General features: G+C 37.1%; 1 protein-coding gene across 2 annotated transcripts; it reads left to right on the forward strand.

Annotated features, from left to right (window-relative positions):
- Nucleotides 1-150: 150 nt before the first annotated feature.
- RO60 (Ro60, Y RNA binding protein) lies at nt 151-26,972 on the forward strand. Of its 2 annotated transcripts, XM_064477290.1 has the most exons (10): nt 168-281; nt 7,138-7,187; nt 9,376-9,975; nt 13,578-13,798; nt 14,258-14,404; nt 14,654-14,791; nt 17,809-17,925; nt 18,624-18,737; nt 19,020-19,166; nt 20,598-26,972. In XM_064477290.1, exons 3-10 carry the CDS (start codon nt 9,396-9,398, stop codon nt 20,748-20,750), a joined length of 1,617 nt encoding a protein of 538 aa, XP_064333360.1. In that variant the 5' UTR covers nt 168-281; nt 7,138-7,187; nt 9,376-9,395; the 3' UTR covers nt 20,751-26,972. The 2 variants fall into 2 exon arrangements, with proteins under 2 accessions (XP_031294221.1, XP_064333360.1); XM_031438361.2 differs by lacking the exon at nt 7,138-7,187 and having other exon boundaries at nt 151-281.
- Nucleotides 26,973-27,500: the final 528 nt, after the last annotated feature.

Raw genomic sequence — 27,500 nt, forward strand, 5'->3', positions numbered from 1 at the left:
ACGGGTAAGGGGCGGGATCCGGGCGCCGGAGGAGGGAGCATCCGGGACCCTCGCCAGCCTGGGACGGGGGCGGGGCACGGAGAAAGGGGCGGGGCTCGCTCTCGGAAGCCGAACCCGGAGGCCCCGGCGGCGGCGGCGGCGGCGGTGTCTGCGGCGGCGGCGGTGGCGGCGGAGGCCGAGTATTCGCCGCCCCTCAGGCCGCCGCCCGTCGTTGTTCCGCGGCGCGGCGCACGGCTTCTCCGGTGGTGCGTCGGGTTCGGAGGGTCGGCCGCCAGGCAGAGGTGAGGAAACGGCGGGCGGCGGGCTGGGGCCCTTTGTGCGGTCTGAGCGGCCCCGGGGACGCGCAGGGATCGGTCGGTCCTCCCTTGTCCCTCAGCGCGCATCCCCGCGGCCGAGGCCGGAGCGGATGCTTCGCCGAACCGGCGCCGTGTCCGGCCCGCCTCCGCGCCCTGCCGGGCTGGTGGCGGAACCGGCATCTCTGTACGGGCTTCTCGCTCCGCCGGGCCTCCCGGAGACGGGGCCGCTGGTCTTGCTCGTGCTCGAGAGCTTCCCGCGGGCCGGCGCCGGGGCCGCTTACTCCTCCTCTTCCTCCCGCTCCTCCTCCTCCTCCTCCCGCGGCTCCTGCGCGGAGAGGCGTTGCCGGGATCTGGGCTTGGGGAAGAAGGATCTTCGGGAGAAGACGGAAGACGAATTTGTCCTGGAGGGAGTGACGAGGGAGAGGAGAGAAATCTGCCCTGGAATCCCTGGGCCTGATAGACTAGTAAAAGCGGACGCAATGCCTCAGACGAAAAAGGAGGCTTAAAAATGTAATGTTAATCCGAAAACATTTGCAGTGGTCCTGAGACTAAAGGCTGAGTTAAACCAAAAATGGCTGTCTTCACTAAATCCCGAAATCGCCCCGTTCTTCTGGCTCTTGCAGTATGCTAAGGCTGGATTCAAGTCTTTAAGAGTGAGATACTTAACGCATCACTCCTTAAAGTTCTGAGTTGCAAGAAGGGCCCTGGGCTTCCAGAAAAAAAAAATTGCTTTAGTGGATAAAACTCTGATTCTGTACTTTTCGAACAGGCGACCTGTGCCCTGAAAAAAGGGAGCCTTGTGCTACAGGACTATGTAAAGCCACAAAGTAAACATAATTTTTACTGAGGGAAAGAACACAACTATATTAAAACAAGCATGGTTGTATTATGGAGTAAAAGTCAAAGTTTATATCAAGTGTTAGATTTTTTTTTTAATTTTGAAACTTTTTTTAAGTTTGTGCGCTGTAGACTGTGTCCTCAAGCTAGGGGGCTTCTGTTAAGTATATTTTAATGGGACATTTTGTGAGGCATGGGAGTCTAGCCATATTTCCTTATGAACCATACCTAGAATAAATGTCATCAAGAGCTCAGAACTGTTTGCAGCAGTTTGTGGTATTTTTTTGTCTGTAACATTGCTGTGAACTTGAAAGTGTTTTCAGTGCTAAATAAATGCGTCAGAACTAACATCTGTACCCCACTTACCATGGTGCCTATCGTAGAAAGAGAAAACTAAAAACTGAGCCCTTGACACAAGCTGTAAGTAATCAGAAAAGAGAAGGGGTAGTCAAATTTCTTGAATTATGTTGTTAACTTTTAATCCTAAGAGTTCACCTAAAAATCCAGATTTCTGGGTTCTTGAGAAAAATGAGAAGTTCTGGCAATACGGGGCCCATAGTACACGGCAGCCGGTTAGCTGAAGGTAACGTGCCTTCAGGATGTCATGCAGTCGTGTTTGCTGCAGTTCCTCACCACTTTTTATTGCATTGCACTTGACTTGGTCCACTCATGTCCATGACCGGTCTGAGGGATACAGTTATCTGAATCTGTGGCCCTAATTTTTGCAGTATTGTTTCTTTTAAACTGTCTTGCCCTCTCATAGAAGGCAGTCAGCTTTGACTTCATTTAAAAAGGAGTAAGCTGCAAACTTGCTGGCCTCTTGGGATGAAAGGTAGCCTTTTCCAATAACAAATGATAAAGAGACTTTGGAATGATATTTAGATGTGCACATCCAAGATGTAGGACATATAATATCTTCACAGTGCTGATAATATATCACTTGTAAGGATTCAATGTAGGAATCCTTAGAAGTGATACATTATTAGCGCTGTGAAGATACTATAAATATTCTAGTTCCAGTGAATAAGAAGCAGAAAGAAGGGCTATTACTAACCATCACTGATTTTGCATTCAAAGTAAGGAAAAAGAGAAGTGAGCAATGTATGAAATATTCCACAACTAATTTCAAAGAGTGGCCGTGCTTTGAATAATATTGTGATCTGTTTAATTTCTTCCTTAAAGTTCAATTTATAGAAGTTGAATACAACTTTAGCTGTACTAAATTTCTTTGGAGGAGTGTGCTTTAAGAGCAGCACTGGATAAGGCAGGCCAACTGGGAGAAGAATTATCTATCTTTTGTTGTTGTTGTTAATCTGGATTTACAACACTTGATTATTTAGGAATGGATTAGCTGACAACCAGGCTCTGACCTCACTCACTGCCCGACTGTCTGCTTAACCACCCACAGTGGAGCTTAAGCTTTGAGGAGGGAGATGATGGCAGGTGAGGCAGGAAGAAATTAAGGTCCTATAAATATATATGTCTGTGTGTATCTCAGATTGCTTTCTAAAGACAAATACAAAAAATGACTATTTAAATAACTTCCCAAAGATATTTCACCCAGCCAATTTTTAGTTTTTAAAGTATCTAATTCAGTGGGTTTTAGTATATTCACAGTTGTGTTAACCATTACTACTATCTAATTTAAGAACAGTTTTCATCACCCCCAAAAAGAAACCCGTTACCACTGTGGAGAGCATTCTGGCAGCTCCTCAAAAGGTTAAATATAGAGCTGTCATATGATCCATCATTTTACATTGTAGTGTCAATGCATGAAGCTACTAATTTCTCCAAATCCTCACCAACACTTTCATGTTGAGTATAGCCATCCCAGTGAGTGTGAAGTGGAATCTCATTGCAGTTTTGATTTGCATTTCCCTGATGACCAGTGATACTCAGCATCCTTTTATGTGTTTATTTGCCATTTGTATATCTTCTTTGAAGAAATGCCTGTTTAGATTCTTTGTCTATTCTTTAATTGGGTTATCATTTTATTATTTAGTTATGAGCTCTTTGTATATTGTAGTCACAAGTTCTTTATCATATATATGATTTGTAAATGTTTTCTCCCATTCTGTGGGATGTCTTTTTACTTTTTTGGTGGTATTGTTTGAAACACAGTTTTAAATTTTGATGAAGTCTAGTCTTTTTTTCTTTTGTCACTTTTGCCTATGGTGTTTGTATTTTGAGACCAATTCTCTGACATCAACTCAGTGTCCTATAATTCAGTTCAACTCAGTTTACTTCCAAAATTAGCATCAGATCCCACAAGTTAAAGGACATGACCACCAACAATACTGCCCTTACTTCAGATAACAGCTTCAAGTAGGATCTAGTCCACCCACACTTCTACCTAGTCAGCTACAAATTTAGGGATTCCCATAACCCCTTCAGAGTCAATAATTTGCTAGAATGACTCGTAACTCACTAAAAGCACTATCCTTACACTTAGTTTTATTATAGAGGATACAACTCAGGAACAGCAAGTGGAAGACACACACAGGCCAAAGTCTGGAAGCAGCAGAGGGATTTCTTCTGTTGTAGAATCCCAGCATGTTAGTGTTCACCAACCAGGAATCTCCATTGAGCTTGGCTGTACACGTATGGGGTTTCATAAGTAGGCATGGTTGATTAAATCATTAGCCGTGTGGTTGAGGTCGGTCTCCTGCCTTCTTTCCCTTTTGGGAAGTTGATCTCGGCCAGAGTTCTAACCTAATCAAATGATCAGTCTTTAGGGTAACGCTGTCTGAAGGCCCAGAATGAGCCACATCATTAGCATAACAAAGACTTCAGTCAATCAGGAAATTTCAAGGGTTTTTTTAATTAACTTTTTTTTATTGAATGAAAGATTATTTAAATTCTAGAGTACTTAACAATTTTAAAAAGTTTCCCACACATAATTCCGTATAATAACCCTGTTTTTAAAATCCCGCACCCCTCTAGCGCCCCTCTATTGACCTTGCAGTCTGCTTCTTTTTTGTTTTATTCACTAGCTTGTTGAATTTTTTAGATCCCACAGATAAGTGATATCATACAGTATTTGTTTTTCTCTGACTTACTTTACTTAGCATAATGTCTTCCAAGTCCATCCATGTAGCTACATATGACAAAATTTCTTTCTTTTTTATGGCTGAGTGGTATTCCTATTGTTGCTGATAGATGCAACCGGTGTTCCAGGTTCTTGTCCCATCCCAGAAAGAATTCACAGACAAGATGTAGTGGTTAAAAAAGGTAAAGTGAGGATTTATTAAAGGATGGATAGTACACTCAGGGGGAGAGCGGGCAGGCTCAGATGAGCGGCTGCCCTTAGTTTCTTTGGCAAGTTAGCTACATAGGGTGTAAAAATGAGTGGGCGGAATATTCATTGGGGAGGGAAGGGTTTGTGGTTGTATTCCCTGATTATCATCCCAACTCCACCTTCCCAAAGGGAGGAGGGAGTTTTGTCCTTATTTTGTCTGGATCAGAAGTATCATTGCGTTGGTGCATGATGGGTACTTCTGATCTGCAAGGCTAATTTTATTGAAATGAGGGCATAATGAGCAGAAGGTTACATTCGGACACTAGAAATTCCTGCCTTTTCTCACCTTTCTTTGTTCTTCTCCAAGCCACTTGTCACCCTAAAAAGCATGATTCCTTATCAGCCCCAAGGTTCCTGCTTTTCTTTCTCTGCCCAAGGACCCCTGCTGCTTACATGATGTGTGGTTTCCTGCATTTGGCTTGTGCCCTTCCTTTCTGCCCAATTCCTGCCGTTTGGTCTGTGTTCCCCCTTCTCTGCTCATATCTAGCTACCTGCCTGCTCTAACACTATGTGTGTGTGTGTATACACGTGTGTGCGTGTGCATGCACGAGCATGCATAAACACATCATATCTTCTTTATTCATCTGTCGATGGACACTAAAGTTGCTTCCATATCTTGGCAGTTGTAAATAACACTGCTATGAATATTGGGGTGCATGTATCTTTTTGAATTAGTGGTTTTGTTTTTCTCAGATATAAACCCAGGAGTGATTTTTTTAAGCTCTGCCTGAGAACTATGGGCAAAACCAGATATTCTTTTTTTTTCCTTTTTTTTCTTTTAATATAATTTGTAAAGGTTACACTCCATTTATAGTTCCTACAAAGTATTGGCTATATTCCCTGGGTTGTACAGTGTGTCCTTGTAACCTGTCTTATACCCAATAGTCTGTGCTTCCCACAAAAACCAGATATTCTTTGTTATACCATCATGTCTTCTCACCTAGCCAGTTTTAAAGTTAATTTGTATATCAACATTCAGTGACAGAGGGAGTAGCTTGGGACATGCTGCCATTCTGTTTTTTATATTTTAACTTTAAAAATTTGATTCTGAGCAAGTAGCGAGGTGCTGTAGCTGTTAACGATGTGATCCGTTCTACGGTTTTATGTTGTACCCTGGGAAGTATATTCACAGAAGCATATGAAAAGGTGGGCAGTTTGTCCTGCAGAAGTCTTGAGAGGGTCTGAGGTCAGGGTTATCATTAATATAATATGCAAAGGGAAGATTCCATTGGTACAGCTATGAATAAGTAATTTCATTTCTTACAATAAGAATTATAAGGATTACATTTAGAGATTTCTCTTTTAGGCTTCCTTCCTAGATTTAAAAATTAATTTTGCTCCTTTTGTATCAACAAAAGATACTTGAATAGCTAATATTAAACATATTAGAAGACCTTACAGAGGAAATACTGTTCTTAAATTATGTTTTACTCAGTACTCATTACTTTTTCTTTATAACTTTTTCATGTTTTATTTTTCTTGATTGTATTTCTATTACCTGCATATAGTACATTTACTGTTTTATTCTGATTACAGAATTTGTCTTAAAGGCTTGAATTATATTTTTAATTGGATGCATTGAGACTTATTTTCAAAATAAATATGTTATAGGAAAGAAAAGTCAGTCATGCATAATTCTTAGACAAATGATTCAGGAAATCAACTTGAATGCTGCTTAGGTATTCTCAAGTATGTGTTACTAATTACTTTAAAATGGTGCTGTCAGGGCAGAGGAGGGATACACAAATAAGACCTGGTCCCTGCTCCCAAGGAACCAATGATGTTAGCTGGACATGCTCACGAAGAATAATACAAGGGAAAGAACTTGAAGAGCAAGGGATTTGGGGGTTTGTACTGGGGACCTCGAAATCTCACCACTTGGGCCTTGGTGCAGGAAAACTGATGTGATTAGTATGATCTGACAGTTGAATGTCATTTCAAAATTATTTATCTAACAAATATAACTAATGAGCAGTAGTAATTAATAGCCAGGTTGACATAACACCAGAGAAAGAGTGTTTTTCTAAAATCTTTGTAAAGGAGAGGCTAGCAGTGTCAAATGCAGTGTGAAGATCAGAATAGCATAACACTTTCTACTGGAATTACAGTTGATGTTATCAATCTTTGAGAAGCCTGTGAATCTTTTTGGATTGAAAGGCAAAGGTAAATGTCATATTAAAAAGGGGGGTGAGAATAAATAGAAAATGTGTCATCCTGTGCACCAGGAGTTTCCACCTGTGCTGTGCCCAGTAACTATAAATCAGTCCCTAATGACTAATAAAGTGCGATCATTACATCTCTGACACCACCTGAGGCCTAGGCCGGCACTAAGGTAAACTGCTTTGTATCGGAGCTTTATTTGGAACATTGACACTGTAATTTCCAACACAGTTCAAATTACTGTCCCCCTCAGTCACATTGAAGATGTGAGGCTTTCTCCCAGGCATTTGTCTCTGCACCATTGTGTGTTCCCCTCTCTGAGACCCAGTGTTTCATTGCTTCCTTACTCACCAGACTTCCCCACGGGGGAAACTCCCTCAATTTCCTTGCTCTTCTTTCTCCCTCGAACATATCTTTACCCATAACCTTTGCCCTTAGTGAAGGAGATACCTCTCTTGCTGTCAGTGGGCCGTGCTCAACTTGGATGCGCTAAAGCTTCTTCCAGGGATCTCATCCTCTCGAGTTACAACCCTTTTCTGTCTTCAGCTCTCCAGATTGAACTCTGAACCTCAGCCTCGGCATCCTCATCTGAAAAGGTAAAAAGATGTTCCCTTTAGCGCCTGCTTCCTCTCTTACCCTCCCTTTGTAACTGTTTCTGCAGACGAGTAGTCTACCTGCGAAGTCTCTTCCTTACCGCTTCCCTCCTAACCTGGCTGTGCTCAAGCTGTGTCTTGCAGTGCCCGACTGCGACTGCCTTTCCTCAGCGTTCCTGTGGCCTTATTTTACTTGATTGTTGCGCATTTGACATTACCAGCCATTCACTCGTGGAAATTCTCTTCCCTGTCATCAGTGACACCACACACTCCTGATTTTCTTTGTCTGTGTGCCCCTTCTCTTTCTCCTTTCAAGGGCCCTTTTCTTCTTAGCTTTTAATTGTTAATATTCACCAGGATTCTTTCTTCAGCCTTCCCCGTGGTATATAAACATGCTCAAGCTTGTATCAGCTTCAAAATAAAGGTTTTTTTTTACCGGTGTTCCTTTTGAAGCTACCACCTTACCTGTCAACATTTCTTTGCGGTATACCTAGTTCCTTTTCTTAAATGTAAATACATAGAGCAAGATTTCGGAAACCCCTTCCTGGAGTGCCTTCCACAAACTTTATTTACCAGTTTTTCAGTGTGCCTTCTCTGCACAAGTCTTCCTGGATTATTGAGACAGCATTATTTTGTCCTCCTCGGTTCATTCAAGGTACTTTTCTGCTAGAAAAAAAAAACATAAATAATTTTTTTAAAAGTACTTCTCTGCTAAAGCACTTGATTATAGTTTGCTTTGTACTGTGTGTAAGTTTCTACCTCACCAAATAGAATGTAGTTTCCCTGAGGGCAGGAAAAAAAACTTTTTTAGTCTTTTTAATGGAACAGAAATCATGTCTTACACATAGTTTGCACTCAGTGCTGGTTGAGGATTTTTTTGTTGGTTGGGTTTTGTTGTTTGCCATGCGGAGAAGCCCAGTGCATGGCAGTGGTACAGGCAGGAGACCTGAGGGCAGGCAACTCCACTGTCGTAAGATTCGCCGTGGACTGGGAAAGTGGTAGATGTTTGTGGTTACTCCCCTAGGAAGAGAAAAGGGAATCTTGTTGTCAGACAGCTAATTCTAGTAGCTTCAGAGATAATGGAAGGAGGAAAATGTGGGTGGTTACACATGACATAAACTAGAAATGAGCACTGTTGATACAGGGTGTTCATCAGTTAGGATACGCTCATCTACAGGTACCAGAACGCTTATATATAGCTTAAACAATAAGGATACACTTACGAGAAATTAGAAAATTTGTAAGTAGGGCAGTTCTAGGTAACTTGATGGTATCAACGACCCAGGTTTTTTTGTTTTTTGTTTTGGCTCTGCCATCCTTTCAGATTAGTGTGTCTTCTTAAACGCTCCCCAAATGGCTCAAGATAGCTGACCCCACTCCAGGCATCATGTGCAAATGAATATCTCAAGGCAGAAAGGGGAACATTCCTTTTTAAGAGCTCAAGCCATTTTTAAGAGTGCAGAAAACTTCAGAAGTATTACCCGCCAGCTTACCACATCTCACTGGCAGGGGTTGTGATACTTGCCCAGTGCTGATACCAGCCATGTGGCAAGAGGATTGAGCATCCCTGGGAACTTGTGATAAGTACAGGTGCTTAGGCCTCACCCCTCGCATGCTGAATTAAGAAAGAAACTTTGAGGGTGGTACCTGAACCCATCATTTTGTGTTTAAACTAGCACTTCAAGTAATTTTGATGTGCACGGCGTTTGAGAACCACTGGCTTAGAGCAGCCAAGCTTCATCCCTTGGGGCTAGAGAAAGGCCTAGCCTCCCCTGAAGGATATTCCTACCAAGGAGAGGAAACAAGCGAAGGGGGAAGGAAGGAAAGGATGTTGGATACACAACCAAAAGCATCCACACAGTTATTCAGGGAGGAAAGGGAGTGTCAGCTCCCAGTCTTTGTGTTGGCGGAGGTTGCTGCCCTCCCTGCCCCTTTTATTCTCCTCCAGCTGCTCCTCCAGACCCAGTGCTAGGCTGCCTGCTCAGTCCCTGAAGCAACAAACTATACCTCAGAAATGTGACTCCTTCCTTGTTGCTTCTGATTGTCATTCCACCACTTACCAAGCTTAAAAAATATTTTTAAATTAAAAGGTTTCATGGCAGATTTCAATATGCATAGATTAATAAATAGTTTTCCTTTTTATAATTTTATTGTTTCTATCTAGCTACAATAACATTTTGCTTTTTGATAGGTTTCCTAAAAGACAGAAAAATGGAGGAATCGCTAAGCCAGATGCAGCCGCTGCACGAGAAGCAGGTGGCCAACTCTGAGGGCGGGTATGTGTGGCAAGTCACCGACATGAATCGCCTGCACCGGTTCTTATGTTTTGGGTCTGAAGGTGGGACTTACTATATCAAAGAACAGAAGCTGGGCCTTGAGAATGCTGAAGCTTTAATTAGGTTGATTGAAGATGGCAGAGGATGTGAAGTGGTCCAGGAAATAAAGTCATTCAGTCAAGAAGGCAGAACCGCAAAGCAGGAGCCTCTGCTCTTCGCCCTCGCCATTTGTTCCCAGTGTCCCGACAGGAGCACCAAGCAAGCCGCTTTCAGAGCTGTTTCTGAAGTTTGTCGCATTCCTACACACCTCTTCACTTTTATCCAGTTCAAGAAAGATCTCAAGGAAAGCATGAAATGTGGCATGTGGGGCCGTGCGCTCCGGAAGTCTATAGCAGACTGGTACAATGAGAAAGGTGGCATGGCCCTGGCCCTGGCAGTGACAAAGTATAAACAAAGAAATGGCTGGTCTCACAAAGATTTGTTAAGATTGTCGCATCTTAAACCTTCCAGTGAAGGTAAGCATAAGCTCCTCCTCGGCGGGAGCAGGGCGCAGACGTCTGATAAACAGCCAAGTTTTATTTGCCGTAAGACAGCTGCGTAATGCTTTCTAGAAATAGTCTTTCATTCTCAAAACACATTGATTGACTAATTCCTATGTTTAATGCTCACCTGGAATTAAACATCTAGACATTAATGATCAAGAATTAAATAACAGATTCACAGGTTAGTATTCTAAATCTTAAAATGTCGCCCTGGATCATGGAGTATGAAAGCTGCACAGACGTGTTTAGCTGTAGGGAGCAGAGCAGCTCCTGGCCAGTAGGTGGCGGTGGTCAGGCTTCCTGCTCTAGCTGCTTACTATTATTTCCCTCCCTGCCTTCCCAGGACGTATGTTCCATGGAACCTATAGGCTGCCTGAGATGGTGCTGAGCTTAACAGTTCAGGATGTTAACTGTCTCCAGTCAGCCAGCCAGGAGATGTAGGAACTTGGAGCAGTTTTTCTGTGTCTGGGAAGAGACTTTTGAGAGGTTAGTTGGATCTGCAATGACTACTTAGTCCTTCTTAAAGGGAGATGAAAACTTTTGCACAGGAATAATTTTAAGTGTGAACTTTTGCAAAATGTACATGTCCAAATTTTGGCGTTTTTTTGCACCAGAACTGAAACTTAAAAAGACAGTCCCTCAGATGGGTTCAAATTTCAATTCTGCTTGTTACTTTGTGTTCTTATACCAAGTAACTTACCCTTTCTTAGTTTCAGTACCTTCATCTATTAAAAAAGGTAAAAAGGGAATAACCCTTAAAATTATTGTGACTGAATGTGATAACATATATTAAAACACTTACCAACACAGTTCCTGACAGAGTAAAGGGCAGTGTTGGTTCCCTCCCCTTCCCTTCCGCATATCTGGTGTAATGGTGTCTTCTTACATAGCATCTCCTCAGTAATTCCTAATGTATCGCCTTTTTTCTTTACTTTAAATGGATTTTTTCAAATGAAATTTAAGCAATAAATTATTGCAAATATATATATATACACACACTAATATTTTAACTTTTTTATTAGAAATGGCATACTTGTTTTAAAATAGCTGGATAATACAGAAAAATGTAATGCAGAAAGTAGGAGTCTTGCCCTTCAAAAGAAATCAGTATATAAATGTTATATATTAATCTTAATTTTTCTTAATATATAATGTTTTTTTAAATTTTATATACCTTCTTTGTTTCAGTTAAAAGCATATTCAAGTCAGTAGAAATAATTGCATATATACCATTATATGAATATATTATAATTTATTTAGCTAGTCTCTTTACTGATGACACTTAAGTAGCTTCTGGTTTTTTATACAATTACAAAAATACTACAGTGAAAAAACTTGGTTAGTATAAATGTTTCTATGATTTCTACAGTGGTTAAATCCACAAAAAATATATGAAAATGGCCACTTAGCACACATTTGAACACTGACTCTTAACAGTGTCTTTTAATCTTTGCCAATGAGAGATGAAACATTACATCCTGTTATTTGAATTTGTATATTTGGGCAAAAGCTCATCTTTTCATGTGCTTATTGATATTTATATTTTTTGTGGATTATATTGTATTTTTGTGTTTTTGTCTGTTGAGTTGCTGTTTTTAATATTGATTATAGCCACTCACTGATTTCACAGCTATTTATTGAGTACCTACTGTAGACAGGCACTGTTCTCAGAACTTGAAATACCAAGTATAGGAATTAATAATTTATGATTATATACATTACATGCTTTTTCTCCCCATTTTTTTTCCCTTAGCTTTCAAGTTTTTTGATGGAGGGAGTTTCTAGCACAATGAAGTTTGAAATCTTAATGTAATCAAATGTATCTGTGTCTTTCTTACAGTTTTCTGTTTTATGTTAGGTTTAGAAAGTCCAATCTAAAGTCATAACAATCTAAAGTCATATTTACCTGTGTTTTTTTCCCTAACATATTCATGGCTTACTTTTGCTCTCAAACTTTTGATCCAGTTTGAGGAGAATGTAGGGATCCAGCTTTATTTGTCTGGTAAGACTTTGTGTGGTGACGTGGGCCTAAGTGCTAGTTCTAACTGGAAAAATTAATTTGTGAATTTGTGCAAAAAGTTATTCTAGGTTTTGAATTCTTGGTCTATAAAATGAGAAATTAGTAGATATTCCCTAAACTTACTTCCACACATAGGATTCTTTAGTACTAAATTTTTGAGGGCAGAACCCATACTTTGAAACCTTGTAATAATAACAATATGTTAGGCATAAAAGATCCCTCGTTTCTCAGAGTGAAAAGAATTTGGAAACAATCTCCAAGCTATGGAATAAGTAACTGAAATATGTGTGTAAACAGATAAAACAAGTCAAAATGCGATTCAGTTAATTTTTATTGTGTACCTGTTATTGTGTGGCCAGCACAGTTCTAGAACTTGAGTAAGATAATAAGGCATCCTTTATGAAAGTTATATTTTGGTTGGAAAGAGAAAATAGAAGACATACTCCAATGAAACATTAAATAATTTAAGGCAGTGTAAGATTTTGTCTTAAAATCTGGAATATAGCAAGTGTCTCAATACTTAAGTTCCTTTGTATTAGTATTAACTTTTGATCATATTATTTAGAGTTCAGAAATAGAACATAGGCTCAATCTGCCTTACAGATGTATTTGACCTGCACAATATTTTAGGAAAAAATGAACCCTTTGCCAGTATCACATAAAAATCCATATTGTACCTTCTTTTGAAAATACATTGGTTTTTTGTTTTTTTTGTTTTTGTTTTTTTTTTTGTCAGCACTAAGCTAATACTTCAGTAAACATTTGTCAGGGCCTACTCCTTAGTTCACCACAGTCCTAACAACTCTCCATTGTATCACATGGCCTGTTTCTTTTATTTATTTTTACCTACCTTTCCCCCATAGACCTTGGAATTTGATACTTCAGTTTCCCCCTCCCCTTTCACAGAATTAGAAACTAAGGTCTAGAACAATCACACAGCCATTTAATAGCAATGTGTGGGCTAGAACCCGAATTTCCTCAACCCCCCACAACCCAGAGTTCTTACACCTGTTGAAAGGAATCATAGAAGAAATGAACACATTTAAAAATCCCTTTTAAAAAAGCTCACCCCATGATACTTTCTCAGCTATTAAAAAATTACAAATTGCCTACCTACTTGTCCATTTCCACTTATCTCTATAATTTATAAATGCATATTTATTTACTAGCTAAAAGGGACAAGTGACTATGAGGTTAATTGAGGTAGATCTGCACTTCTGTGAGTTGTTCTGAGATCATGGCCCTGAGGTAGGCACTGCCAAAGGTTCTAGTGCTAGTATCTCAAAAAAAAAAAAAAAAAAAGGCAGCAGCAGCAGCTCTGTAAGATGCAGGAGTTTTTCTCCAAAGTCCCATATTGGAACAGTTATGATGGAATAGGCAAACCTAGTCGACTCCATTTGCTTAAATGTGTTTGTAGTATAATGGACAGTAGCATCTCGGTTTAAACTCCTGGTTGTCTGGTTGTGCCTTTCACATAATGTGTTCTCAGTAACATGTTCTGTTTTTTACCTGGTAATCAATCCTACCTGCCTTTTCAATTTTGTATTTGTTAAAGGACTTGCTATTGTCACCAAATATATTACAAAGGGCTGGAAAGAGGTCCATGAATTGTATAAAGAAAAAGCACTTTCTGTGGAGACTGAAAAATTATTACAGTATCTGGAGGCTGTAGAGAAAGTGAAGCGCACGAAGGATGAGCTGGAGGTCATTCATCTGATAGAAGAGCACAGACTGGTTAGGGAGCATCTGCTCACAAGTCACCTGAAGTCCGGAGAGGTGAGTGAACCGTCCTGTGTTACAGCAGGCGAGTCAGTGCGAGGGACTTAGGTAGTAAAGGGACACATTTAGGGTAGCTATATATTCATTACTGTTTTTTAAAAAATGACTTAAATATGTCTTAAAATTAACACCTATTTAAAACATCTGTCCGATGCCCAAATGTAGTTGGCATTCAATAAGTATTCACTGCAGAAAATGTGTTGGTTTGTTTGCCTAAATAAATAAATAAAATTCTTCTATGCAGTTCCTTCATAAAATATACTTCACTTGTTACTCCAATAAAGAGCAGATTATTTTATTTGATGAGCCTTTGACCAATTCACACGAATTTTTATTTAGAAAGTGCTCTGAACCCCCCCAAAAGCCTTAAAGACTATGTTACTAATTGATGTAGCTATGTTATACTGATCCATTTCCCCTCAATTCCTTATATTTCTACCCATGTTATTGCAATAGGTATGGAAGGCTTTGTTACAAGAAATGCCTCTTTCTGCATTACTAAGGAATCTAGGAAAGATGACTGCTAATTCAGTGCTTGAACCAGGAAATTCAGAAGTATCTTTAGTATGTGAAAAACTGTGTAATGAAAAACTGTTAAAAAAGGTAAGATTAATTTTGTTAGCTACTACTAACTGAAAACGTTGGCTCCTAAATTTTGGAAATGCAGTTGGTGCATTTTTTAGGTGCCACACCACATTCCATTTTGACTCTTAAATCTAAGATTAGTATGTCCTCATTTTTCTCTTTTTTTAATGAAATGTATGTATTAGCTACAATAACAGAAATCTAAGACATAATCACTATTTTTCACTTGAATTTTGCATTTACTTTCTGTCTTTGTTATGTTTCTAGGCTCGTATACATCCATTTCACATTTTAATTGCATTAGAAACTTATAAAACAGGTCATGGGCTCAGAGGCAAACTAAAGTGGCGCCCTGTTGAAGAAGTTTTGAAAGCTTTGGATGCCGCTTTTTACAAAACATTTAAGGTAATGGTTTGAATTTTGTTTTAAAACAAAAGACCCAGTTAGAACTTGATTTCTGTTTGTTTTTCATTAGTTTCTGTTAAAATGAGTATATAATTAACATTGTAAATTTATGAATAAAGTATTTCTCTCTACTTTTGGGCAGCAACCAATCATCCTAAGATCATTTTGATAAATTTTAAATTACAAGATTTAAAATTTGCGGTCCTATGGAGTCCTTTATCTGGTGCTCTGACCTCTGTTTTTCCCATAATCAGTAGTGGATCTCCTCTGTCTTGATTAAAAGTAACTTTTTTAGGAATGGAAATTCTGCATCAGAGCCATAAGTTTAAATTTTTGGTTTTAAAAGTGTCATGGCTATTCAGCAAAATACTAGCAACCAAAATTCAGCAGCAAATTAAAGAGGTTATACACGTGAGACTTTTCTTCAACATGTAAGGATCATTCAATATACAAAAAGCAATCAGTGTAATACATCACATTAAAAGACAGCTACATGGCGTCTCAACTGATGCAGAAAAAGCAGTTGACAAAGTTCAGTACCCGTTCTGATTAAAAGAAAACCACTTAGAGAACTAGGAATAGAAGTGAACTTCCTCGAGGTGATAAAGGCCATGTATAAAAAACCACAGCTATCATCATATTCAGTGGTAAAGTTTGAAATTGTTTCCCCGGATTAGGATCAAGACAAACATGCCCACTTCTCCACTTTGATTCCACATGTATTGGATTCCAGAGCAGTTAGGAAAGAAAAAGAAATAAAAGGCATCCAGATTGTAAAGGAAGAAAAATTATCTCTGTTCTCAGATGACACGATCTTACATGTAGGAAACCCTAAAGAATCCACAAAATAACATTAGTGCTGACAAGTAGATTCAGCAAAGTTGCAGGGTATAAATTCAACAAGCAAAAATCAGTATTTCTATACACTACTAGTGAACAATCCAAAAGCAAAGTTAAGAAAACATTTCCATTTACAATATAGCATCAAAAAGAATGAAAGACTTGGGAATAAATTTAACTATGGAGTATAAGACTTATATGCTGAAAACTACAAAACATTGCTGAAAAGAAATTCAAGAAGAAATAAATGGGAAGACATCCAGTGTTCATAGTTCGGAAGACTTAATAATGTTAAGATGACAATACTACCCAAAGCAGTTTATGGATTGAGTGCAATCCCTTGGAATGTTTTACAGAAACAGAAAACGCATCCTAAAATGTATATGGACTTTTAAGCGGCCCCCAAATAGCGAAATCAATCTTGAAAAAGAACAAAGTTGGAAGACCCACACTTCTAAACTTAGGATTTTAAAAATTACTACAAAGCTACAGTAATCAAAACAGTGTAGTACTGGCATAAATATAGACATACAGACCAGTGGAATAGGATAGAGAGCCTAGTAATAAACTCTCACATGTATGGTCAGTTGATTTGTGATCAGAATGTCAAGACAGTTCATTGGGGGAAAGATGGTCATTAACAAATAGTGCTGGAAAGCTGGATATCCACATGTAAAAGAATGAAGTTGAACCGTTACTTTACACTACATACAGAAATTAGCTTAAAGTGGATCAGTGACCGATACATAAGAGCTAAAACCATGAAACTCTTGGAAGAAGACATAGCGTAAAAGCTTCATGATACTGGGTTGGACAATAGATTCTTAAATATGAAACACAGGCAACAAAAGAAAAAGTAGGTAAATTGGACTTCATCAAAAGTTTAATCTTTGGTACATCAAAGAACACTATCAAGAGAGTGAAAAGATAACCTGCAGAATAGGAGAAAATACTCTCAGCTCTTCTACCTGACGGAGGTTTAACGTCCAGAATATGTACATGTATAATACAAGTCAGCAGTAAAAATACAAACAACCCGATTCAAAAATGGGCCAAGTGTTTGAATAGATGTTTCTCCAAGGAAAATATACAAGTGGCCAGTTAAGCACTTGGGAAGATGCTCAACATCATCAATCATCAGGCAAATGTAAATCAGAACCGCTGTGAGATGCCGCTTCCACACCTGGTTGGATGGCTTTACCAAAAAAGGAAAAACAACTAGCATTTGGAAGGATATGGGGAAGTTGAAACCCTAGGGTATCGGTCCCTGGTGGGAGTGTAAAATGGTGTAGCCTCTGTGGAAAAACAGTGTGATTGTTCCTCAAAAAGTTAAAACAGAATTACCATAACAGCCAGCAATTCTACCACCTATGTCTGCACCCAAGAGGATTGAAAACAGGAGCACAAACAGATACCTGTACACAAATGTTCATAGAACCATTATTAGCCAAAAGGTGGAATCAACCCAAGTGTTCATCAACAGATGAACGGATAAACAAAATATGGTAGCTACGTATAGTGGAGTATTCAGCTTTACAAAGAAGTAGAATTTGAAACATGCTACAGTTTGGATGAACCTTGAAAACATTATGCTGGGTCAGATGAGCCAGACTCAGAAAGACGAGTATTACATGATTCCACTCATACGAGTGTCTAGAAGAGGCAAATTAAATAGGTACAGAAAGTAAAATAGAACTTGCTTGGGGCCAGAGGGAGGTGAGAATGAGGAGTTGTTGATGGTACAGAGTTTCTGTTTAGGATCATGAAAAAGTTCTGGAAATAAACAGTAAAGGTGGTTACATAACATTGTGGATGTACTTAATGCCACTGAATTGTACACTTTAAAATGATTAAAAAGTAAATCTTACGTTACTTATATTTTACCACAAAAAAAATTCTTGCTAGAAATTCCCAGTTTACTTCATGAGGAAAGATTGAAAAAAAAAAAAAAGATGGTAACTTCTTTAAATTATTAAATAGGCCAGCTTATTTCCTTTGTTTTACCTCTAGTAAAAGCTAAGCATTTGTAAATACTTGTCAATCGGTAAGTCAGAAATCAGGCCTTTTATCTTAGTCTTTTGGATGAAAGGTAAGTGAATACGATTTGTTAGAAGTTTAATCTACTTATAATTTCTTTGATTGGTTTTAATGATTGTTTTGTTTTGTTTTCTCTTTAGACAGTGGAGCCAACTGGAAAGCGTTTCTTGCTGGCTGTCGATGTCAGTGCTTCTATGGACCAAAGAGTTTTGGGTAGTGTCCTCAACGCCAGCACCGTTGCTGCAGCGATGAGCATGGTGAGGCTGCCTAAGACAATTTAGAATTTTGCCAGCCTAAAAATGTTCACTATGGGGCAAAACTGTAAAGTTAGATATGCTCGAGAATTACATTTTCACTTATTTTATGCAAAGTGTTCAGTATTGTATAGAAACTTGGGGATACTTACATGTACTTTTACACTTAGGTGTACGCAATACTGTAGGTCTACTGAAAAAAGCATGTCTAAAGAAAAGTCAGAATAGATATTCTGATTTTACAACAACAGATTAAATATTACCAGTATTTTTAAGGAAATAGATAATGCTTAGAGAAATTATTAATGAAACTGGACGTTAAAAGATCAGGAACCAATAACAAGATTCAGGAGACTTTGGTTCTAGCCTGACTCTGCCACTGAATAGCAAGTAAATGAACCATAAGGGGAGCTTCTTTGCTTCTCTTCTGTGGCTTTATTCCTTATGTAATGAAATGAGAATAATAATGTATATTCTATTTGCTTCACAAAACTGTTGTGAAGACCAGTTTCTTCGTAAGCATTTGTGAAAGTGCTTTGCAAGCTGTGCTGCTTTGTCACTGTGCGGTTCCAAAACACAGTAAGTTTAGAAGTAAGCATCATAGGGTATGATTTTCTTTTAAAGATGAAGTTTCATGAATTCAAGATACTGTATTTATTTCCCTCAAATCTACTGAAAATTGCTGCCATTGAATTTTTCAGGTTGTCACACGAACAGAAAAAGATTGTTCTATAGTTGCTTTTTCAGATGAAATGGTACCTTGTCCAGTGACTATGGATATGACCCTACAACAGGTTTTAATGGCTATGAATCGGGTAAGAAACTATTTTGTTAAGTTTACTTAACGTGTGTAATAATTTTATATTGGTGTCATGTCTGATATTAATAAATTTGTGTGAACAGATTGTTTCACCTCAACTTTCTCATGAGCACAAAATCAAAAATATATAAAAATTTGGGGGAAGTCTACGCATTGTCTCTGAACAAAATGATAACATGTAAAATAATATTTTTAAGTATTTAATTATTTCGGACAACTCAGTATGGGAACTAGGGCATTTTCTTTCATTCTCTTCCCTGTTTTTGTTCTGAGTTAGATCCCAGCAGGTGGAACCGACTGCTCTCTTCCAATGATTTGGGCTCAGAGGACGAGAACAGCTGCTGATGTCTTCATCGTGTTCACTGATAACGAGACCTATGCTGGAAGCGTGCATCCTGCTGTTGCTCTGAGGGAGTATCGGAAGGTAAAAACAAATTCTAAAATTCTTCCTCACCCCAAATAAGATTTGATTCTCAGATAGTCACTATATTTTTCAAGAAATGACACTGAAGGTCGTTCTGTGCCTTTGTATAGGAATTTATCACCAGTTCTGGACTCAGCAGTACTTGAAACAAGAAAGTATTGACTGCACATGTAGAATTTATTTTCAACCAGATCCAATTCTGTGCATTTTTAAGATTATCCTTTGCAAGCAGCATTTTTTTGATTGATCAAACATTTTTTTTACTGTAGTACAACTTTTTTAATGATTCAGTGTACTCCTTGAAAAACTGAAGTATCATTTCTGAGTGATTAAAGCAAAATTAACACAAACTGTAATCTATGTTTTAAGTTTTACGAGTATTTCTGTGTTCTAATCTGTGCTCTCCAGTTGAGTTTTCTGAAATGACAGAAATATTCTATATCCACACTATGCAGTGTGGCATCTACTAGTCCCGTAAGGCTCTTGAGCACTTGAACTGTGGCAACTGTGACTGGAAGTGGCAATAGAACTTGATGAAGAGCAGTGGTTCTCAAAGTGTGGTTCCCCTGCTAGCAGCCAAAGCACCACCCGGAACCTTGTTAGAAATGGGTATGCCTGGCCCCAGGAGAGACTTGCTGAATCAGGAGCTCCAGGGGTGGGTCTGTGTTTTAACGAGCCCTTCTGGGGAGCCTTCCATATGCTTAAGTTTGCGAACAAGTCAGAGAACGGAATTCAGAGTCAAGAGAGCCTGGGTTCTGAGTCCTGGGTCTTTCTCTTTTACTAACTGTGGACCTGAGCGAATTATCTAACTGATATATTTCATAATAGTATATCACTGCTATAATATGTGTCATAGTGGTTAAAAATACTCCTTACCTTTTAGATAAACTTAGATAAATTGCTTAAAAATCTCATTATGGTGTTTGATATAGTGCACACCCAGTGATTGTTGGTTTTTCTTAAAAACTGTTATTATAACCTTAAATCGTAGCTGTAGAGAGCAAATTATTACATGTGACATTTATAGATATTATACATAGCAAAATCATAGACCAAAAATTGAAAATTCCAGGGAAGTATTTCTTTATATTTATAATATACCCACATATATTGCCCCCCGTGTTTGATGCGTTGTAAAAATGTCTGAATCTCCTGACAGGTTTCATAAGTTCAGAGTCCCTGTGCTGCTCAGGAATGTGTTCTGTGCCAGAGAAGGAGGAATTTCAGGCAGGTTGTTGACACATTTAATTTTCTGTTGTTCTGAAGATCATATAGTCTGGCCCCAAAAGATTGACATATTTTATGGAGAGGAAAAAAAATTGACTTTATAAGGAAAAGCTGTGATAGAATTTAAAGTGTCTTAATTTTTGAGGTTATTTGCTTTTGCTTATATGCTATTTTTTACATATGTATTTTGATCTTTTCCTACAGAAAATGGATATTCCAGCTAAATTGATTGTTTGTGGAATGACATCAAATGGTTTTACCATTGCAGACCCAGATGACAGAGGCATGTTGGATATGTGTGGCTTTGATACTGGCGCTCTGGATGTAATTCGAAATTTCACATTAGATGTGATTTAACCGTAAGCACCAGCACAATCTTAAGAGGTCCATGCCATCAGTGATCACGATAAAAATCCGAAGCTACTTCCCAGCTAATCTTAATCCAATGAAAGACAGTTAACAGTATAGTATGTGTATCATGGAAAGTTTATCTCACCAAAAAAAAAGAAAGAAAAATAAGATGAGCCCAAAGTTCTTTCTGTCTGCTAAACTAGCTCTTGGGAAGTAGCTTCAGAATCCACTGTAGCCCCCGCTGTCCAACAGAGAACTTCTTGTTGATGGACACTGTAAAACAGTCAAGACAGTTTTGCTTTGGTGAATAATCATGTTTGTACTTAAAAGAAGTGAGAGCCCAAAATGTAGGTAGTCCCCTATCATGTCACTCGTGTGAGAAATGCTTAAAGGTTTCGTAAGTGTTTTCATCGGGAAAGGACAGCTTTGGTAATGTCCAAATACTGAAATGCACTGGACCGTGTGACTGTGATAGAATATGAAACCCGTCTGTAAACTTTTATACCAAGGGGGTGGAAAAACCGCACACTTGATTAAATTATGAATGACTTTTACAAATTCCTTGAACAGTTTTCTACAATCACATAAATAGCAGCTTTCTTAGCCAGTGAAAAATATATTTTGTTTTACTTACACTTGTAGAATTGTTACCATTAACCAGAAACATAATGGAAACCCCTGAGAAGAGATTCTAAAGTATGTCAGCTAAGGGAGTCTGTTTGGTTTGCTTTTGTTTGTTTATTGCTGAGGGTCATGGCTTGACAGGTTCCTCTGACTTATAACAATATAGCCACATGTAGGCACATTTTCTTTTTTTCATACTCTTAAATGAAAACAGAAAATGTTTCAAGCAATTTAACTTCCCCACTCATACTCTGAAAATATGACAGAAAATCAACTATAACCAGACTAGTTTTTTCCTTTAAAAATAATTGTTTTAATTAATTTTAACTATTTTTATAGCGAACTGTAAAATAGGTTTTAGGTACTTCTAATTGTAAACACGTCAGTGGCCTCCTGTCTCTTTGTCCATTATGCATTTGTGGCAAAACATTGTTTTTTGATAGTGTAAAAAAGTAATAAAGCAGGCTAGGTCTTTCAGGTATGAAAGGCAGTTTTTGAGTGGCATATCAACACTAACCGGTCTGTAAGAAATTAAGTTTTTCTATTTTATTTGTGTATATTAACTTCCTGTTCATTATAAAGTGCATTATTTTCATGAGCAAATATCCCTTCTTTGTGAGGAGGTTAACCTGTTGAAATGCCAATATATTTGCTCATAATTACATGGTTGTCTAATATAACATGCACATAAAACTTCAGGTTCTATATATTGTTCTTTAAATGTAATTAAAGATTTACTGGGGATTTATAAAGTCCTTCTCACTATTATATGAAAAGTCAAACTAGTTAATGTAAATTATAGACTTTTGTGTGCTTGGGGGTTAGAGGTTTTATGTTTAGGGGGAGTGGGGCTTAAGTAATGTTAGAATTTGTATAGTTTTTTTTGTGTTTCATGAGAAATTTGGGCTATAGGAGTGACAAGAAAATGTTCTTTTTAAACTTGTCATATTAATGCCTTCATGGCAAGTGGTAGCAATATGTAAAATATTGTGATCTACCTGAGATCTTTTGGTCAGCAAAGCTAGTAGCCCCACAACCCCAAAAAAATACATTGCTTCTGATACCATTCTGCTTTTTGCCCTGTCAGGCATTGGATTTGACATGTTAGCTACTTTTGATACATTAAAATACCGTGTTCAGATTGAATTTAAATTTTAAAGAACCTAATAGAATTATGTAATCGTACTTGAATTCTTTAAACTCTAGATCTTCTTAAATTAAAAATTATAACATGATTAACTTTTTATTCCTAATAGAAATGTTAAGTGGAATATAGCATAAATGTTTATTTCTTTCAGTTTTATACTATTTCTATAGTAGTTTTAGACAGATACTGTTTAGGAACTAATAGTAGGTCAATCAGAGCGAAAAGATTAGATGTGACCTTTTTGAAGTCACATAGATAAGTCTATTAAATGGGTGAGGGTAAGATTTAAGAGGAAGAAAAAAGAACTAAAAGCCACCGCACGAGGTAGCTTTATTTTCAAATCATGGCGCTTTATAGTTGGAAGAAACCTGAGAGATTGCAAAGGTAAGTTTTTCCTTTAGGTTAAGGACCCGAGATGCTAGAGGGGCTTCAGAGCCCCGGACCTAGGAATCTGCATTTCTTCCTCCCCACGGTGTGGGGAGACGCTGACTCACAGAGCAGGGGGTGAAGTCCAATTCTTCTGTCTTTTTAGGTATTAGGAAATAATGTAAATACATGAGTGGTTTAGGAGTAGACAAGCAGAGGAATTGTGAGCATGTATACTTTTGTAGCTCACAGTAACCCTCAAGCACAATTAACATCTCCATAACCCGTGTTGCTATATAACATAGTCCTGTAGAAAGAATAAAAAAACTTACCTCATTATGAATAAAATGTACTCAAGTGATAAAGTTTTATTTTCTGAATTACTTTTAGCATTACTGCTGATTAGGGAAACGTTGCTTTTTTAAAAAATCCTAAGAAAAATAAAGTTTATTTGCTTGAAAATATGTAAATATTTTCAGGATATAGTTGTAATTAGTAAAACAAAAACTAATCTTATGATCCCACCCTTCCATGTCAGTTGAAATATTTTTGAAAATTCCACTTATTAACAGTGTTATGTATTATTTAGTTTAGTAATCATTTTATGGGACTATTAGTGGGAAGATGCTAGTGACCTGGATTTAGCCTTACCCCCCCGGAACTTCTTGCTTTACCTAACTTAGTATGACTGTAGGCTTCACCAATTTAATCCATGTGATTCAATTTTGCTGTATTGAAAAAGTAACATATCTTAAGCTTGGATCATAGAAGAATCAATGATTTTATATATACAAAAATTTAAATTGGTAGGAGGCCTTACAATACACATTAGAACTTTTTTAAATTAAAAACCTTTAATAGGATATGTGTTTTGAAAGATAAAATGTTTTAGAAAAATAGCTCAATAGGCTCAGTAATTTTTTAAAACACTCTTGTTCTGAATGGGAGAATATAGGAATATAAAGAGCAGATACACTCCAAGTCTAAGATCCCATTAGACAGACCAAGAAAAACAAACTTATACTCTGAATGAGAAGATGCTACTAACAGACATTTGCTTAATCTTTTAAAGTAACAGGTAAATCTACAAATGATAAACTATCAGTTAATCAGGCTTTTTGCCTCATTTTCTCAAATTCTGCAAAAACAATTTAAAATTATTTTGCAAATTTATAGACAGAATTCCTGAATAAATTTGAGGATCTGACAGTTAAGTGAGAAACATCTTTAGAAGCACAATAAAGCTACATCTAAGCAATAATTAAAGGGAAATCGATGTGATCACTTACTGAACTTCCTTTATCTTGACCTAAAGATACTATACCCACAAATTTTTGGTAAGTCCCTTAGAGTCACTAACCAAAAATGAAACATTCTCGTCTTGTATATCACAGGCTCAGGGTGATCGGTTAAGGCAGTATCCCCTCTAGAGAGAGACCGTGTAGCTTCAGTGTAAACGTGCGCACGGGAGAGTCAGGAAAAGGCGAGTTAAACTATGAAGGAAGTTGTACTTGCTGTATGGATTTTATTTGGTATTTCTCTATTATCTGCTCCCTAGGCTTTTATTTGTTGGGAGATTACTTCTGTACCTCTTTTTTTTCTTTTAAAATTACTTTCTTTTGCCATTTTGGTCTTCTGTTTGTTTTTCTAGTCCTGCTCTACCTAGGTAATAAAATGAATGACAGGAAAGTCACCCGTGTTTAGGTTTAGGATACATCTTTTGCAGATTACTTTTTGTTCCATATAGATTTAAGGTTATATTTTTTTCAAATTAATAATGGGCAGGTCTCTTGGAACAGTTAACTGGATTGATCTATTCTCTCCCCAAATCAAATTATATTATATACCTTTTGTAATAGATGGTTGCAGAAGTTTTCTGGCCTTTGAGTAACATTAGTTATTGAGTCTTTGTTTGCAATTATGGATGCACCCAGCTCTTAGAAAAAGCACTTTGAAAAATAATTAACTGAATACTCTTTCAGAAAATAACATGTCTCATTGCTCATATTTCCATAAATACAAAGGCTACCCTCAAAAGCTTTGGTCTGCCAAGTACTTGATGGAGCTTATATATACATGGCTTATAGCATAGAAGTTCTTATAAATGATTTGTATCCACATTCAACATTTTTTTAATCAGTGAATGTTTTATTTGCTTTTGAAAAATTATTATGAAGTTAATTAAAAATTAATCCTATGGTAATACTTTTCATGTAGAAAACTAATAATGTAGTTAAACATACTGTTTAAATAAAACTATATTAAATGACAGGTTTTCCTAAACCCTGAACATACCAAATTATATTGGAAATTGATAGGAAATGTTGCAAAATTCAATTATTGAAATTAAGGTGATTATTTTCAGTGAGAATTAATTTTGTAAATAGAGTGAAAATATATAAAAGATGTTTCTGAGCCTAAGGAGATTTTTTTCCCTTTGCTTCTATTTAATTTAGCACTGCCATGCATCATATTAATTTTATGAACACAAGTGACAATATTTTAAAAATATATTTAAATTCCTCTACTTTTAGGAGTTTCCAGAATCTGTGCTCAAACAAAAGAAACAGTAAGTTAGCTACATTTCACTGGTTTCATTTAATGAACATTTGGATTGTTAAGGGTAGTAAATGAGGCTAAAGCCTTGCTATTTAATATATCATGACCACATATAATTGATGGAATATTATAGCAATACAATCATTGTATTGAAAAAATGGTTTTGATTCACTGTTGTTCCAAAGATGGACTGCATATAATTTGGTATGGTGTGACTAGACCTATCTTGTAATGCATTTGAGTTATATTTTCTTCCTTTTATTGCCAGCTTATGATGATGAAGAAATTCTCCAAAGGGATGAGATAGATGGAATCATCTTTTAAGAAAAAAAAATGGTTGGGGGAGAGGTATTATAATCTAGTGCTAAACTGTCCAGTAGCTTTATGTAAAGGCTTTGATTTCCATAATTGACCATTTGATAAATATTTAAATTACACAGACTGATGCCTGCATAGATTAAAATTTAAGTATGCAAGAGCCTTAAAGTGAAAAAAAAAATGAAAGAACCTTCTGACTGCCTTAAACTGTGACTAGCTATCCAACACAGACATACTAGTACTTTGCATAGGGTCTGTTCATTAAGTAATGCCTTAATACTGTCAGTGTTTCTGAAGTATAGAATAACTCAAAGGGTCTTTTTACAGCTTTCACTTTTACATAAAGAATGGGAACTTAGCTCTAAGTTTTAAAACCTGATTTTACATTAGTCATTTAAGCACCATTAACAAGATAATCTAGGTACACTGATGTGTTACACATACATGACTGTTAACATCAGTAATATTTCTTGGTAGTTTAAAGTTTTTTACTGTTTTGTATAACAAATTATCCAAGAAGCTGGACTTTATGTAACATGATGTCCAAGGACCAAGCTGCATATTTAAACACTATGAATGAAAAATTCAGCTGTACAGTTCCAAAAATGGAATAATTTTTTAAGGGAATTTTTCAAGATAAAAGGCAAATATTTTGTTTCAAGCTTGCCAGCAGATTCATTCAAAGAAGTGAATATAGTTGTAAAACATTGAGACTGTTGCAATAAGTATCCAGGCCAGTGATGTTTAATTACATTCACGTTCTTACATTTCACTTTGCCTTTCAGAGCAGGAATATTTTATAAAACTGAGAGAAAACTTTAAATTGTCAAGCTGGTGCTTAAGAGTATGTAAATTTGATTTATAACAAGTTTCATTTCAAAGGGAAAGAACCCTAAAAGGAGGGGCGGGGGGTTTCCTAGATCTGTTGATAAACTCACTGATGCTTTGTTAAGTCTTCCAAGTTTTCATTGTAAATAACATATCTAACAATGCAATTTTGCTCTTTTCTGATAGAAAATGGATGAAATACTAATGTATGAAATTTATTTCATGACAGTTTTCACTGATACTGTGAAATCTGGACTCTTTACTAGCCCTGCAAAATCCCAAACTGAATAAATCATTTTAGACGTGGAGTGCAGGACTGTTTCGGGTCACTTGTGTTGTTGTAGAAATTGATAGGTGTACCAAATAAACTCTATTTACATCAATAATTGTGTTTTTATTTCTTTAAAGAAGAACTTTAAGTTTATTATATGCTTTATAAATTGTAAGGCTCTTAGAAATCTGTTTTATTATTTGAATGATCAAATAAGGTTTGATCATTAATATTGGTCTTAAAATGCCTCTTATTGTGTATAACTATTATTTATTTAAAATATGTGGTTAGGAATTCTTTTCCAGTGAATTTTAATTATAAGATCAAAACAACTGGATTTAATAAAAATACATGTTCTTAAAGGGCTTTAAAACAGGATTCTTTTGGGGGAAAAAATTATTCAGAGTTGCCTTTGGGAAAAGTTAACACCAAAAGTGCTATGCAAATAAAAATATTTTAAGTGCCAATTTGCAGGAATTTCTTTTCTCTGAATTCCCATAAAACTTCCATATTAAATGTTCTGAGCTCTGAGCTGTGGGTTATGAAGAAGAGCGAGAGTTATGAAGAGAGTAAGTTACATCAGAATATACTCACCAAAGCTTGGAACATCTGGTCGATTTTATAGTTCTCCACTTAAAAGTGA

Source organism: Camelus dromedarius, chromosome 21, assembly GCF_036321535.1.
Source record: "Camelus dromedarius isolate mCamDro1 chromosome 21, mCamDro1.pat, whole genome shotgun sequence".
Taxonomy (NCBI): domain Eukaryota; kingdom Metazoa; phylum Chordata; class Mammalia; order Artiodactyla; family Camelidae; genus Camelus; species Camelus dromedarius.

What these genes read in the sequence shown, in the direction of transcription:
- RO60 (XM_031438361.2), top strand. Translation starts at nt 9,396, where the DNA reads ATGGAGGAATCGCTAAGCCAGATGCAGCCGCTGCACGAGAAGCAGGTG. An exon ending in TCTTAAACCTTCCAGTGAAG is followed by an intron (nt 9,976 to 13,577) that starts GTAAGCATAAGC and finishes TATTTGTTAAAG; the next exon opens with GACTTGCTATTGTCACCAAA. An exon ending in CTTTTTACAAAACATTTAAG is followed by an intron (nt 14,792 to 17,808) that starts GTAATGGTTTGA and finishes TTTTCTCTTTAG; the next exon opens with ACAGTGGAGCCAACTGGAAA.